The 17,544-nt window shown below is 37.2% G+C and overlaps 1 protein-coding gene across 1 annotated transcript in view; it reads left to right on the top strand.

Moving 5' to 3' along the window:
- Positions 1 to 14,430, top strand: part of FRK (fyn related Src family tyrosine kinase) — a 100,669-nt gene extending 86,239 nt beyond the window's left edge. Inside the window, exons 5-8 of the mRNA XM_090279774.1 lie at positions 3,050 to 3,208; positions 11,795 to 11,976; positions 13,043 to 13,208; positions 13,595 to 14,430. Of these exons, the coding sequence (XP_090135900.1) occupies positions 3,050 to 3,208; positions 11,795 to 11,976; positions 13,043 to 13,208; positions 13,595 to 13,800 (713 nt within the window). The 3' untranslated portion in view covers positions 13,801 to 14,430. The remainder of the gene's footprint in view (positions 1 to 3,049; positions 3,209 to 11,794; positions 11,977 to 13,042; positions 13,209 to 13,594) is intronic.
- Positions 14,431 to 17,544: the final 3,114 nt, after the last annotated feature.

The raw sequence follows: 17,544 nt of genomic DNA, 5'->3' as shown, positions 1-17,544 counted from the left end.
AATAGGCTGCTGACAGATGTCCACTGATGTTCAAATTACCTAGTGCAGGAGTCTAGTCTCAGCTCTGACACTCGCCAGGTGAAACAGTGGAGAAATACTTTTAAGTGGCCTGATGCCACGTGAGTATCCCAGGTGAGGATGATTTGTTGCAGCACCTGAGATTTCCACAATCACTCTGTGTTTATGATTTTGAATCCTAATCTTCTTGACAATTGAGACTAAACTTTAATGTTCAGTCTAATTCTTTTCCAAAAAAGCAAGCAGCTAGCTATCCATCCTAACAATGCTCTCCTAGGAAGGCCTCCTGGAGGTCAAAAAAGAACAACAACAAAAAAAATCAGATTTCTTATATTAAAAAATGTGCCATAATAGCTTTCTTTCCAACAGGAATAATTATTATTGATTTACAGTGTAATAGCAGCAAACAGCTTTGGTGACTGGTTAAATGTCTTCACTTCACTGGGGCCATTAATCAATTTTAGCAGCTATTTATTGCTTAGCAGACTACCATACAATAAAGACGAGCCTGAAATCAACTCCCACGGTAGCTTTGACAGGCAGAAATTAATATTTAATGTCGCATTACAAGTGGAGTTGAGGCTGAGTCTCCTGTGCTGTGCAGCTGAGCAGCTGTAACCAGGGTAGCCAGCCTTCACCTGCAGAGGCTCCTGACATACTGTGGTTTCAACTGTTGTGAATGGTCTGATTTGGCAATGATTTGAGTGTCCTGCATCCTGTGAATCTGATATCCACCCGAAGCATCACCAAAGAAACATATTGCATATGTAAATTGTCTGTATGGTGATCATAATTTCTGGAATCACTGGAAACTTCATGAATCAGATTTTTTTGGGAGGTGAGGAGGATCCCATTATATTCATATTTGACCACAGGCCAAACTAGTTGTAACAACCAAGAATAAAGTCCTTTATTATGGTTTGAGTGCCTGTTTTATATTCAGCTCCATTTTGCCACTATGATTCAAGATTTTAATACAATTTGATTATATGGAGCAAACCAATGGTAGGGATGAAATTGAGGAAGCTCAGCAAAATGTGATGGAAAAAGAATAGGCCATTTCCCCTAATCTTCCTTTTTAAAGTCCTTGCCCCTTCCCCTCTTCAGCGTGTGAAAAAATAAAATACCTTCAATTTGTTTGGTTTACCCCAGAGTATGCATATTAATAATAATACAGATAATGGTTAAGGCATTGTTATTGTCTTGATAATCATTTTATGATCCCAGCGAGATTATTAGTCCTTTTTTTAGAGATGGAGAAACTGAAGTTGAGAGGTGTTTGATAACTTGCAAAAAATCACACAGTGAGCCAGGATTTGTTCAGAATCTGGAGTTTTATTGAGCCTGGGTTCTGAAATTCTACTCTTAAAGGGCATATTAAAGGATAGGCTGCCAAAATCCTTTATGTGAGATGATCTGCAGGTCACATGTAACTCTTCTTAGTGTCATATTAGTAAACAAGTCGTCCCTGGCTGGTTTAGCTCAGTGGATTGAGCGTCGGCCTGCGAGCTAAGTGTCGCTGGTTCGATCTTCCAGTCAGGGCACATCAGAGAAGGAAAACTCTGACTCCAAAAACCTCCGCTGCCTTGCGGCATACCTCTTCAGGGGAAAGGCTAAGGGAGTAAACCCCGACAGAAAATCCGGAGCCGGAGTCCCTAAGGCGGTTTGACGTTGTAGTCAACACCGGCAACTCCTGCGGCGCACCTGAAGCCAAGCTGTATTGACTCCGTCTTTCCCTTGGACCCTTCAGCTGCGAAGAGAGGGGGGGTCTGCTGCATGGGCAACAGCAAACCCTCCATATTACCCTGCCCAGGCTCTGTAGCTTCAGCGTCATCGCAAGATGTCGATTCAACACGGGAGGAGACAGATACCATGTCACTCCCGAGTCGGACTGCACAGCCATTCTCGGCGGTGCAGATGGACTCTTAAGAAGCTACACCATCGTCTCTCGAGACGGACGGCTGCCGACGAGTAAACAAGTCAGAGTGTTGCCTTAGAATGTCAAAACTTATCCTCATGCCTAGGTTAAAATATGAGTTTTGAAGTCTTCAACGTGAGAGAATGATGACTGGAGGAGTCTTCCTGAGCAGCAGTGGAAATATTTGCATTATTTCTTCAATCACAGTAATACCTCTGAAACATCATATCCCACAAGAAGTTAAAGATTTAAAAATTACTGATGAAATGTAAACTCCAGTTATCCTTATGCCTCTCAGATTTATTTGATATTAACTAGTTTGCATTTTGCATGGTGAGTCAGAGTTGGGCCATTTATATGCAGTTGAATCATATTGTAGATGAGTCTTCAGAATAGGCCCCAATACTGTCTCCCTTATCATTTGATCAATCTATTAGGACCCTGACTATGGAAATATTAATATAGGAGAAAATGTTGAGTATTGGTTTCAAGTTAGACATAAAATTCTGGTGGAAAAACACTAAGTTTGGGGGGTGGCCTTTGAATATTTTCTACTTGGTCTGCACCATAAGTCCCTACAGAATTGATGGCATAAATGTGGCCGAATGTCATTGCTTCAGGATTGTTATACAGCTGTTCCCACTATGGGTGCCAAGGACAGGGCAGCCATCAGTCTTCCTGGATCCTGGACCAAAAATCTCTGGCTGCGTAATTAAACATTCAGTGTCCTCCAGCGTTCATGTTAATAGACTATCCTCTCTCTGTGTTCTTAAGATGCCCGCCTTGTTTTATCAATTATACTCTCAGCCTGTCCTTTTTTCTTTATTTTTCATATGGACCTGAGTCAACCTTTCTCTACCTACAGGTCATAATGTGTACACTGCACACCCGGATGAACCAACACATCAATTATTAGGTTGCCCTGGATGAACTGCAATTTTTAGGTTGCCCTGGATAAACTGCTTCTCTTCTTTGATAAATCTGAAGATTTGTGCCACCAATGTTCTTACTTTACTGAGAGGCAGGAAGCAGTCTGGGTGATTCCTCCCAAGCTGCTGTGAGGATAGGAATGCCTCAACAGGGTAAAGTGATTTCCTCCTTTTCTCGTTTCAGGTTCAATGAATCCAAATGACTTCCTGAGGGAGGCACAGATAATGAAGAACCTAAGACATCCAAAGCTTATCCAGCTTTATGCTGTTTGCACTTTAGAAGATCCAATTTATATTATTACAGAGTTGATGAGACATGGAAGTCTGCAAGAATATCTCCAAAGTAAGCTAAAGACTTAATAAAAGTGGGGGGAAAAAGAGTAACTTAGTTTTAGCAAGTCCTATAAATGTCAATTTAGCAACCCAAAGGATATTTACTATGTGTATATCTGTGAGAATGAATTACTCAGCTACTCTTAATAGGATATACACTGTGCTCAAAGGAAGGAAAAATATTTATGTAGTGGAAGAACAAATTGTTCACCATAGACACATTGAAGTACTTAAAAGTAATATGGAAAATTGAAGAATAGATGTTTTGCATGATGCTTTGTTTCCTACAATAACTAACTGAACATTATCAGTCATGGACCAATATTTTCTATGGCCTAGAATTATGAGACATAAAATGCTTTTGGAAAAAGAGAGGGAGAGGTACCCTCATTTTTTTCTTTGTCAGTGTTTGACTGCATTGTACTTGTTGGTGTTTAAAATACTTCCACTATTAGGCAACACTAGAATTTTTGGACTAAACAGCAGAAGTCTACTATTGCTTTATTTCTACATCTGCTTCCTGTAGTCAGAAAAGACTTAAGAAAATTGTAGAAGTTGGATGTTTATTAATGAATAATTTCATAAGCAACACTATGATAAGCCTTAAAATGAGATGTGCAAAGTAGTTGAGATCACGTACTGAGAGGATACAGTTGACTCTTGAACAATGTAGAGTTATTGGTGCTGACCTCCAATGTAGTTAAAAATTTGTGGATAACTTTTGACCCACCCAAAACTGAACTACTACAGTTGTCATTCAATATCTGCAGGAGATTGGTTCTAGGACTCCCCACAAATATCGAAGTCCTCAGATGCTGAAGTCCACCGTATGCAATGGCGTAGATCAATGCAGTCGACTGTCCCTCTGCATCTGTGGACTTCCACCTGTGGATCAAAAACAGCACAGGTATTTACTGAAAAAAAACCCTGTGAACCTGTGCAGTTCAAACTTGTGTTGTTCATGAGTTGACTGTAATTTGTGCTTAAAAAAGTAGATTTGTCTATACTTTTTCAGATGTCAGAGATGAGAATGGTGTATTGAAGATATCAAAAAGATACAAGTATTCTCTTATTTCATGGTGACTCGTGAAACTAGTAATATTACATTGCAAAAGTAGATTAGAAGAGCTAAGAACATAGGGCCTCTTAAATGCTGTTAGAACAAAAATATACCTAGCTGCCTCAACCACTGACCCCTTTGTCCTTATTCCCAGGGACAAAAGTACAGGAGTCATCTTGGGTCATCACTAACAAAAATGCTTTTCAAGGTCACTTTTTAACATTCACAGTGTTAAATCTAATAGTCAATTTTTAACCCTCAGACCAATCAGCAGTATTTTATTCAATGGACAATTGTTTCTTCTGGAAATACTTCTTTCATTTGGCTTCCAGGACATGTCACTCAATGGCCTTTCCCTCTATGCTTCTTGCTGGTCCTTCTCAATTTATGTAATTCCTCTCAGGTCCTAGACCTCTCAATATCTTGGAATTTTCCAGGACTCTTTTACAATATTAATAATTCCCTAGATAATCTCAACCAGTTGCATTGTTTAATAACGTTGATGTATTAACAGTTCCCCAATTTATATCCCTCCATTACTTTAGAATCACATATTCAACTGCTTTCTTAACTTCTCTACTTAAATGTTGTGTCAGTCTGGATAATGTAGGTATGATGCAGTAAGAAACAGCCTTCAAGTCCCAGGGACTTAACACAACAAGTGCTTATTTTGCTCATGATACATATGCAAAATGGATTGATTGGTGCCTCAGCTCTTTCGATCACCTTGGCAGGAGCAGGGCATGTGACTAATATTTTTATTTTTCATAGAAAAATGGTTTTATTTCACAAAATATGTCACATGGCATTATTTAAGCGGCCTTTTTTTAAAGTATACTTTATTGATTATGTTCTTACAATAGTTCCAATTTTTTCCCCTTTGCTCCCCTCTGCCCAGTATCCCCCTTCCCCCAGCAATCCCACCCACCTTAGTTCATGTCCATGGGCTGTGCATATAAAGTCCTTGATTTCACCCTTTCCTATATTATCATTAATTAATTAATTAATTAATTAATTAATTTTTAATAACAATAAAAAATAACAATTCCCCCCTTTCAGACTTAAGACCCTTTATAATCTTATAAAGGACAATGGGCAGAGGTCTCGTCCTCCTCTAGCTGCTTCAAAATGGACATGGTCATTGTCCTACCTACCCTTGGGTCCTGAAATCCTTAATAAGAGTTGGGGTGTGGAGGGGAGGGTGGCCTTCCCACATGGGGAAGGATCGTGCAGACTCCTGGTCAGTTGGCTGTCCCTGATCAACAGTGTGCTTGGTTTAACAGGCTGGCATCCTTGTTGTATTCTGGGGGCAACAGATTTGGCAACAGGGTTAAAAGGCATCATTCAACCCATAACCACTAGATGACAAAAGACAGGGATTAATTTTTCAACGTCCCACATTAGGGAAAAAAAAAAAGGCTTCTTTGGAAGAAGGTGTGCAAGGCACATCACACCTGTCCAAGACCCTTTTGCTCACTATACTTAGCTTGGGCTGAGGGGGATATTTTAAGTTTTCCTCTGGGCCCTTTCTGTCCAAGCCATTAGGATAGAAAAGAGAAACCAGTTTTAAAGTGAAGACCACCCCATGCTTCACCAACCCAGCCACTTAGTTCAGCCAAACCGTTGTGGCTCGGGAGGCAGTGATGCAGACAGGATTAAGTGAGGTCTATACATAGAGACGGTCACTCAGGTAATGAGATCATAGGCTTATGCCCTATGTAAACAGAACACACATGTTAATTTATGCAACATAACCCACAAACCAGTCTCTAAATCTGTAAGACTGTCTTATTGGAAAGACATCCAGTTGCAAGGCATTTGACATTCTTCTTGCCTGTAAATTAAGCATCTTTGATGATGGGCTTGTGACTAACCTTATTCTGGCTCTTAAAGCTTCTGACCTTGAGTGGTAGAGGTGACTTTTGTGCCCTCATCATTTGGCCTAATTAAGTCAAAGGGAGTAGGGGAGCACGATTCTCTAAAGTCCTTAAAAGGAGACAAAAATAAATGTATGTGAACACCCCTACTACTTATGTCTATTAGACATTTTAAAATATTTCCCAAACTGATCTCCTAGCATTATTCCCAGTAATCTGCTACTCTTGTGTTTTTTCTTTCTTTGATAATATCAACAGTCAGGCCTAACATATTGGAGTAATTTCTACCTCTCACATCCCATGTCTAACTAACCAGAAAATTCCACTGTCTTGCTTTCCAAATATAGGCAGAATATTACCACTTCTCAACACTCCCATCCTGGCCCAAGCCTTCCTTAACTTTCCTGGATTCTGTAATAGTTTCCTAATTGGTCTCCCTCTTTTGGTTCTTGTCCCCTTCATTCTCTGCTCAATATAGTTGCTGGGGAGATCCTGTTAAAATGTAAATCAGATCATGTCCCTCCTCAGCTCAAAATCCTTAATGACTTTCATTGGTTCTTCTCCCTATAAAACCCATGATCCTGCATGATCTGGCTCTCCATTTTCTCTCTGACCTTAACTTCCCCCTTGTTCACTCTGTGTCAGCTACACCACCTTCTCTTTGCTACTCTTTGTGTATTCCAGATGTGCTTTTCTTTAGGCACTTCACATTTGTTGTTTTTCAGATCTGAAATGGTTTCCCATTATTTATTCACATAGTGCATTTTTGCACTTCCTGAAAGTCTTCCTAAAATAGCCTCAGGCATTCCCATCATACTGAATCCTTTACTGATTACCCTCTAAATTCTGTTTAAAGTTTAATCTTCCTCTATTCACTCTTCATATTCCTCTTTCCTGCTTTTTGTTTTTCCTTTTAGCTCTTACTTATATTGAATGACATTTATGCAGCTAAGTTTTAGTATCTTCTAAAGTACAACTCCATGAGGGCAGAGCTTTTCTTTTGTTTAGTACTAGAACAATGTCTGGCACACAGACAGTGTACACTAATTATGTATTGACTGACTGAATGAATACATTAATGGATAAATTAAGGTGGGGCTATTCTGAACCAATTAAGATTGACCCAGGGCCAAGCTTGTTTTGAGGCTCTTGTGATCAGCTTGAAAAGACCCACTTATTACCCTGCAAACTCCTTTGGCGTTGAGGATTTCTGTGGCTTGTTGATGTGTTTTACTCAGGGCTAAGCATGAACCCTGACATCTTCTGGGTTGGGACATGAGGGTCAAGCTTATCAAGGCTCTTATTTGCCAGACTACTTAGCAGCAAGGAGGAATAGTGAAGATATGCTTATTATGGACATTCCTTTCCTAATCAAGATGGTTTAAATTCAACAAAGTGGTCTTATAACAAATTTGCCACTTGTAAACAGCCTATCATGGTAAATATTAAGCTGAAAGACTCTTGAGTAATGAAACATAATTGAGAATATTTTTCTTGCTGCAGATCTACATTGTCACAGGTCTGTGAACCTTTATATCAGTTTTGACATCTGGCCATTTTATTTGAAGTGCCTGCTGAAGTTCCTAGGCCACTGTACTCTTTCGGGGTAGGAAATTTGTTATTACTCATTTTTTTTCTCTTTTTTTGACTGTCAGGAAAACCTTTTTATGTCCACTGTAATAGAATTAGATGTTGTACTTGATAGTTACAATACATATTTTTCTATAGAACCATGTTTATCACCCCTAAGCTTGGCCGACTATTTTTTTGCAATACATTTTTTCCAAAATGGGAGAGTCTTGTCAAAAAACTTTAGCATTGAGGATAATTGATGCAGGTATTTCTTACTGAAATTTTAAAGTGGATAAATATCTGCATTTTTTTTTCAGTTTAATTGGGCTTGTTTTCTATCCAATAAATACTCATAGATCTGACATAATTTGGATATTTTATTTTTTGAAAATATAAATCAAATCCTAGCAGAATTCTCATTGACAGTTCACTTAAGTGGACTGAAGGTGATAGGAATGTTTTCACTGAGAGACCCCATAACTGAATGCAGCTATACAACTTGTTGCTGTCTACATAAATGGAAATTTCTCTGTAGCCCCTCACCTGAGAGTGCTCAGGAGTGAGGTGTAAGGTTTTAGGGAGGCAGTATGGAATAGTTCTTGAGAGCACCTGATTTCAGCCTTAAACCTACCTGGATTTGAATCTCTACTTTACAACATGTTATTTGTTCCTCTGGTAGCAGGACCCCTATGAATGGGACAAATAATAACAGTACTTACTTCATATAATTGTTCTGAGTATTAAATGAGGTAATTTCCTGGAAATCAATCATATGGTATAGTGGTGAGAGAGGAGCACATACATTTAATTATTTTTTCCTTAGAAAATACTATGTACCAGCATTTTTGTAAGCCCTGTACAATATTAATTTAGTTCATTTTTCTAACAATCTCATGAAGTAAGTATTATTATCACCCCCATTTTACAGTTGAAGGAACTGAGGGATAGAGAGGTTAAGAAACTTATTCAAGGTGGTTGAGCCAGAATTCAAACCCAGGAAATTTGGCTTCATAGTCCATGCTTTTAATCATATGCATAGCACCAATGCTATTTTCTAACATTAACCTGTATTCATTATCTATTGCTGTATAACAAATTACCCCAAAACTTGGTGACTTGAAGTAGCAAACATTTATCTCACAGTTTTTATAGTCAAGGATCTAGAGGTAGCTGAACTGGGCCTTCTAGCTTAGGGTTTCTCACAGGCTGCAATTAAGGTGTCTGCAGGTGCTCCAGTGCTCCGGAGGCTCTAGGGGAAGTTGATTTACTTCCAAGCTTACTCATGTGATTGTTGGCAGGAGTTGGTTTCTCTGGGCTGTTGGACTGAGGAAGTCAGTTCCCTGCTGGTTGTTGGCTAGAAGCTGCTTTAAGTTCCACGTTACATGGATCTCTCATAAAACATGGCAGTTGGCTTCATCAGAAAGAGCAAGTTCCAGCAAGATGAAGTCACATCCTTTATAATTTATCTTGGAACTGATACTCATCACTTATGCCATATTTTATTTGTTAAAAGTGAGTTAGTAGGTTCAGACCACACTTAATAGAAGGAATTTCATAATGGCATAATTACCAGAAGGCAGGGAATATTGGGAGCCATTTCAGAGGCTGCCCACCTCATAGGCTAGGACTAGATATCAGTTTATCTTAAACATTTTTACATTTATTTTCTTGGAGCAAATTTGATATCAATAGACATAGCTATTTTGGCCATAAGAGCAGCAAAACTTTACTATTATGCTGTATAGTAAGTTATATTTTGTCTTTTTTCTTACATCTCATTTTAGACTGACTAATTAATGTTAGCTTCTATAACATACAATTCAAAAATCTCAGTGACATGACCAAAAATATGCAGTTTTGATATGCATCAGTCATCTCTTCTTCAAATGGTAACAGAGATTTATATTTCTTCCATCATGTGGCTCTGTCATTTAGAAATTCATCTCTTCCACCTACAAAGATGTGGGAGATTTTAAGGATCAGGCCTATAAGTAACGAGCATCTTCTCTGCAAACATTGTAGTGCACAGAGCTAGTGACATGGCCTAATTTAACTGCAAGGGAAGATGAGGAAGTGTTTGTTTGGAAAGAAAAAGGCCAAATGGATCAGTGAGCCATTAGTTTGTTTCAGCTCATATCCTATTTAAATATGCTTCTTGCATCAATAAAATATATATAAATATACACACATAATGTTCTTAGGTATTTGCCATTTAAAAAATGCCTGTGACACTGTTTATTTTATTTTCTATTGAAAAAGATAGCATTCATGTAGAAAGTGCGCATATAATATAGTAGAATTTATCATTGATTATAAGCCACTGCACAAGTCAAGAATGAGAACATGGCATGCACTCTGAGACCCCCTGAGTACTTTGTTAATGACAATACCTCACTATCATGAATTGAAGGATGCTTGCTTCCCTTGACTTATACTTTCCTCTACCAGCCCCTTGTTGTCTTCGTTTCTTGACTAAAGTTTTGGAAATTCACATCTCCTCTTGCTGCCTCTGTGTCCTCAGCTCCCACCCAGTCCTAACCCTCTTATACTCCCTCTTCAATGAAACAGCTTTTCCTTCCCCCAAAGTCCCCAGTGACTGGCTCCCTAAAGGCCATTTAACAAATGGTTTTTAGGCCTTATCTTGCTGGACCTGCTTTTGGAATTTGAAAATAGTGGTGACTTTATTTTTCTCACCCTAAGTTTTGGTGTTTCTCATGCTTCTGTTGCCTTCTAGCAGGCTCATCCACTAATGTTTAAGTCCCACTCAGAAACTCTGACTGTTAAATCTATGTCCCTAGCTGCGTGCATTTCCTGGAACTCTAGACTGATATGCTTTTTTCTTTTAGGCATTTCCATTTGGGTAATCCATATGCATCTCTAGCTTAACAAATCCCAAACTGTTTAATTCTGATTAGGCAGCACCGACAATGATAGTAATAACAGGTAGGATTTACTGAGTTCTTTCTAAGGTGCCAGGCACTGTTTTAAGGACTTTACATGTGTTAACTCATTTTAATTCTCACTTTAACAACTAATACCATCAGGTAAGTACAGTTATCACTATGTAGATGGGGAAACTGTGGCATATGATTGTTAAGCAGCTTGTCTGTGGTCAGGAAAGAAATGTGAAGCAGAGCCCTATCTAAATTCTGCCACTCCAGCTTCACATCAGTTCTAATGCCTGTAATGTAGTTGCCTCTCAAGTCAGGAGTTGTGCCTAAGACCCTGGACCATGAGTCAGCTTATTCAGTCAAGGATAAAGATAGTTTAGATTTACATGAGACTTTTTAAATTATTCAGAAAGCTGAACACATCTCCTAAGAGCATGACAGCTAAACGCTATCAAGGGATGGCTGGTCCCATTTCACAAAGTCATCACAAAGTTATACTAATCTCTCTACTAATGATCAAACTGACCCTACAACATGAATTTTCTATACTTAGCTGTATAGACGTTGAGGAGTAGGAGAAACTAGGCCTATTTACATCCATGCTTGTAAAAATGAACAAGCTATTCAAAGAATGACAGGCTAAAAAAGGGAAATAAAAATGCATCAAGCTGGAGTACAAATGTAATATACACATTTTATAACTACTGATAGACCCTTCATTTCTGTTAGTGAACTAGTTTTAAAGAATAGTTTGATAGAAGAATTATAACTTTTTATCAGCTCAGCCATGCAAATTAGCATTGTTTTATAGGTTCAAAATCTAGGCAACCAAGCAACAATTTCTATGAAGAGGTGAAACAGTGATATGAGGTATGGAAAAATGGCACTACCTAGACTCTTTCAGATATTTACAGCTGTTTGGATCATGTGATACTATTGTTTCTTTCTCTGTGTAACACTCATTCAGGGAAGAGCAGACTGCAGCCTTAGAGTGTGTTTGGACTCTGAAAATTGTTCCCTTATTAATTCTTTATGGGAATAAAAACTTTTGTGTGGTTATATATATATATTTTCCTCAACAGATCAGTGCTATGGAATTAATTGCTCTGCTAGCTCATTCATTAAGATGCCCAGAATTCACTTCAATAATTTAAATGTTACCCAAAGTAAATCTTTTATTTTCGCTTATCACCTAGATGATGCTGGATCAGAAATCCATCTGACTCAGCAGGTAGACATGGCAGCACAGGTTGCCTCTGGAATGGCCTATCTGGAGTCCCGGAACTACATCCATAGAGATCTGGCTGCCAGAAATGTCCTTGTTGGTGAACATAATATCTATAAAGTGGCGGATTTTGGACTTGCAAGAGTTTTTAAGGTGGGTTTGCTTTTGTTTTAATTAGTTTTTGTAATGGTTAAAACCTAACAGACCGGTATAGTAATAGATTTACTGCTATTTTTTTAAAGCAATGTTTCTCCAAATTCTGTGGTCCATAGAACACTTCGGTAGCCCCAGGCCTTACAGACAAACTACCTCCTGTTTCTAATTCTTCACTAAGGAGAAAGAAAGAGGGAAAATGATGATCAACCAGGTGGTAGAGTATGTAATTAAGTCTATAGTTCAATTAATGATCTATTTTCAGTACCAGTAGCCTCCGTTTGTCTGTCTCTATTTCCCTTATTAAGAGCGGCACACTTTGTACAGTTACCTGACCCACCTTTCTTCACTTTATGCCAGACTAATATTCATACTGCCAGAATTTTCCAGCAATTATGGGCTTTTAGATTCCTGCCACCCCTTTTCCATTTCATGACATTAGACCAAAATACATTGATTTAGGAGATATAATATTAGGTGCTTTTCTCTAAATTTGATTTTTAATTTCTACAGTACAACCCAAAATTATGGGTGTGGAGCATGACATAATGAATAAATGATTCTCTTGTGATCTTCATGAATTCATCACTTCTTTTTGTAAATTAATTAGTTCCCCAGTGAGTTGATATATTAATTTAAATTGTTTGGATTCTATTTTTCAGTGTTAGAAAGTGGTTACATAGTAATTATCAAAGTCAATTGCTGTTCAAAACCGGCAGTAAATCAGAAAACAGGCTTTGCTTTCATTTTTTAAAAAAATTTCTAAAGACTAGATATAAAGCCAGTATCATCATACATGAATTCTCCCATATGTAGTAGAATGCTCCTTTTAGTGCTATACTTAGCATACAGTAGGCTCTGAAGTAATGTTTTATTAATAACGTCTCATGGATTTTTCAGTCTTGTATGGCAGTTTTGAAATTTGGTACTGTACTTATCAATATAACTATGCTCATTTTAAATCTTTTCCTTCTAAATTTTAATGTGTAGCAGGCTACAGATGAATGAGGGTGACTAATATATTTATCACTTTAACTTGGCTTGATTTTTTAAAATGCATTAACAGGTAGATAATGAAGACATTTATGAATCTAAACAAGAAATAAAGCTGCCAGTGAAGTGGACTGCACCTGAAGCCATTCGTACTAATAAATTTAGCATTAAGTCTGATGTGTGGTCATTTGGAATCCTTCTTTATGAAATCATTACTTATGGCAAAATGCCTTATAGTGGTGAGTAATTAATTCTGAAGTGGGTCTTTCTGTTACCGGTCACTTAGTTAGGTGTGATTTTAACTGCTTCACCCAGACTTAGTGGGCCGCATTATGAGGATGACCATACCAGGTGCCTTTGGGAGCATAAGAGATAAAATTTGATGACAATGATTTGCATTAATGAGGTGGTTTATTGCCTCCTTCTCCTTTGCTCTTGAATTGCAATCTTATAGACATTACTTGCTACAGGAATTAATTTAATCTCTGCAACATGGGAAGGAGATGGTAGACACAGCTTCACCAAGGAAATCAGTTTGCTTTGTAATCTAGAATGTAAGTTTCTATGAATTTAATAATCTTATCTTTAACTTGTTTTTTAAATTGATTTCATTCTATATTTTTAGGTATGGCAGGTGCTCAGGTAATCCAGATGTTGAGTCAAAACTATAGACTCCCTCAACCACCTAACTGTCCACTGCAATTCTACAACATCATGTTGGAGTGCTGGAATGCAGAGCCTAAGGAACGGCCAACATTTGAGAAACTGCAATGGATCCTTGAGGACTATTTTGAAACAGGTTCTTCATATGCAAATCATTTTATAAGATGAACAGTGAAGAAAAGTATCAAATAATGAAATAAAAATGAAGTTCAATAATCAGTCCAGAAACACAGCCTTATCAACCAACTGCAAAATGAGTTTATCTTGACATATTCAAGTGATAGGGTCAATTTGGCCATGCATTATAAAAAATTATGTGCGCATTTTATTGACTGGGCAATACTGCAGGACAGTCTAAGATGGTCTATCATCCTCTCACTGTTTGATGAAAGCAAACATACTAAGCAAAGTTATTTTTCTTTTTAAAAGATGCTTACATTTCTATTTATTGTTTAAAATGCTGATCAAGAGGATCAACAAATGAGTGTCAATTTTTACTCAGTGACTGTTGTAGCATTTTCCTGTTTACTGATTAAAATGGTTATTCATTATTCCTGAGATTACTGAATCCCATCAGACTGTTATTATGAAGGCATTTGATTGCTTTGCTGCACAGCAGGACCTGTGCTTTAAGATTTTTTTCTCTTTTAAAATACCCTGCAACTACAATGATGGTAAATCCATGTTAAATGACTAGATTGTACTTGTAGTAATCACACATATTTTTTCCTATGCATAAAAAAAAAAAAAAATGAAGCAGCTGTTGAGAAAAAGAATTAAAATTTCTCTCATTTTATAGAAGGAAATGATGGAATTTTTCTATACCTCAGTATGTGTCATCTGAGAATCATCTACATTAGTTTTAATCTCTTAATGTTAAGAATTAAATTGCAAAGCTGATGAGTTATTATCTGTGGGAACATGCAAGAAACATCTAATAGCTTGCAAAATCTGAGAAGTAAGTATTAAAATCATTTAGGAAAACAAGAGGAGAGCAGTAGGATTGCTATGGCCTACAGTTCCTGAATAATTTAAAAAATGTAACTTTGGCATTTACGCTGGAGTTTAAAATTGACTACAAAGCAAACCAAGCTCTGTTTTAGATCTTGAGGCTAGTAATAGTGTCTGGCCTTGGTTATGAAACTATGTTTTTTGTCTGGTAGGAAAAGAGGGTTCTTTCTCATCTTAAATGTGCATTAACCTTTGTAAGAATATTACTATCTTTTTATGCAATGGGTGTATCAAATTTTGTGCTTCATTAGATGGTTAAGGAGAGTTCTCAAAGGTAGCTACAAAATCAAATACATATTCAAAGATCTTTTGATGTAAAGCAATATGAAGAAAACAAGCCATGAGAAAACAGAAGTATATTCTGTCATCTTTTTTTAAAGGGGAAGAAGAACATGTATAAACAGTCAGAATAACCCCAATTCAAAGTGGATTAAACAATATGTAAATTTGTAAACTTTCTAACTGGAAAACAGGCTGTAGGAAGGACTCTAGACAGAATGCCATGAGTAGTTCAGTAATGTCAACTAAGACCCAAGACCTTTTTGACTCTTCCCTCTGCCGCCAGCATTGTCCTCATTCTCTTGGTCACTGATGGATTCCAGTAGCAATTGGGGCCCCTGGATCTCCTCTTATTTGGCAAGAGAAAATGGGAAAACATTCTGCATTTTCATTTTGCATAAAAATTATTTGTTTTCTGTCCAAATTGGGGTCATATGCCCAGCCCTGGACCAGTAATAGACTTGTTGATAAGTGCCAATTGGCTTAGAATAAGTTTTACCACTGAAATTGGAAATCTGCTCATCTTTCCTGGAGACAAGATGGGAGGTTGGCTTATATGAATAAAGTTAGAGAAGATTAGATGCTGGAGGGGTATTGATTACAAAGAAAATCCCCTGAGGTGAAGTAGCTGTACTACATATATACAGTGTGTACAAAAACTAAAATGGGTCATGTGGAGCTAAAATCATAGAGCCTCTTGATTCTTTTATGAACAGAAAATATTTGTAAAATAAGGTAAATACTGATCTTTTTAATCAGTTGACAATTTACAGTCATTGAGTCTGATTGTGAAAATTCAAATATTATATAATTTGTCTTTTTGTAGCAGTTAAGAATAAGAATAATTTTTTTTTGTAAGATCTGAGTTTTGGAATGTATAAAGATGGTCCTTTCTTGTTTTAATACCACCTGAAACCCATTTAACTTTCTACATTTGATTCTTGGAGTTGTTTATGTTCAAGGTTCTGTCAAAGCAATCTATTATTCTTGTTTTGACCTGATTGATCATGGAGAAAAAGAATGGATTCAGTTATGAGAAGCAGTAATAGATTTTTAAAAAACTGACATGTTTCTTTTTCTGTATAGAATAAAAGGATTTGGAAAAGATAAGTTGAATTTTCCTACAATGAGGCAGTTCTTGTTAAATTTACCACCCATAAATTGCAGCAAAGCACTTTCTATATAATGTTTTATTTAAGTAGTGCAGTTATTTGGAGGTGGTGGTGAAGGATGTGAGTACATGATTTCATATGGTATTTCAAATCTCTGTTGACAAAAACCTAAGAATTTTTGTGATGGAAAAAATTCAAAATTCCATTCAGCCTCTTTAAGAAGGTTATAAAGGAAATCGGTTTACCTTACTTAAGGTCAAAAGAGGCACAGAGTGGACTCCTAATAGTTTTGAAACTTGAATATTTTGCCATTAAAAACAAAGGTAAAATCAAAGTGACCAGCAATCTGCAAACTGGGTTGTGGCAATGGGAATACTTACAGGATACCAAAGAGCATGCTGTCGGGTAATATGAGGCTGGGCCCATTTACAGTCTACTTACAACATGTGTCTGCTCGGCGAGTCCATGAACCGACTGAACCACAAGGGGCCCAAACTCTTTTATTCTCTGATGGCCCAGAGGGGACCATTGCTCTTGGAAAGATGCCATTCTGTCACCCAGCTGGAGCTTCCTGGAAGAAGCAGGACCCAGATGGTGATCCATGGCCTTGCCAAGCATATGTCCTACCTGCAATAATGTTTTTCATGGTCCAGTTGAACATACGGTTTCTAGGCCAAACAGCCTGGTGGGTAATACGCCTGTGGGGATTTTTCAGAAGTCTTTGAAAAGATACTTTGTGTTAACCAGAATGGTGGTAGTTTGGGCACTTATTTAAATTGTGTCATTGTGTTCTTCCATTGAGGAAAGCCACTGTTAAAAGAAAAGTGAACAAAGTTTGTATACTTGGGCATTGGAATTGCCTGTGAGCTCATCTGAAAATGTTGGGTTCTATTTCCTAGCATTATTACAGAGAAGTTTTGGTCTATAATTTCCAACATGATTAAAAAATTCACTGTTGTAAGATAATTAAATAAAAGCTAGGAAGTTTGCTGGAGAATACTTAGAAATCTTTTAAATCCATGACCCCAACAATATTTTAATTTTCACAGTCTCATTCTTTCACTACCTATATTGCCCATTAAACACCTTCATATTTTTCCTTTTTTATATTAAGGAAGTGATAGTAAATCTATTAACTTATTTAATACATTTAGAAATAAACTGGAGAATAAAAATAGTACACAAACCTTGAATTCCAGAGTCTTTAACAAGTTTAGCTTCAACCTCTACTCAGATGGCACTATTTACATAGGGGATTAAATTAAAAGGACAGAGACACCAAATATTTCCATTTACTCTCCTTGTCTGTGTTTATTCATTGATCATCTAAAGAAACAGACTTCAATGTAACATCTTTTTATCCGTATAAAAAATAATCCACTCTTTCTGAAAAGGATAGCAAACATTGAACATGCCTTTAGAAGCCAGTATGTGTATTGCTGTGCAGGGGACTGAAGTCATATAACATAACAACATAATAAAAACAGTTAGAAACAACTAAAATTGATTA

Source organism: Furipterus horrens, unplaced genomic scaffold (assembly GCF_987537825.1).
Source record: "Furipterus horrens unplaced genomic scaffold, mFurHor1.1.pri manual_scaffold_6, whole genome shotgun sequence".
NCBI classification, from domain to species: Eukaryota; Metazoa; Chordata; class Mammalia; order Chiroptera; family Furipteridae; genus Furipterus; species Furipterus horrens.
This window is presented reverse-complemented; position numbering and strand designations above follow the sequence as displayed.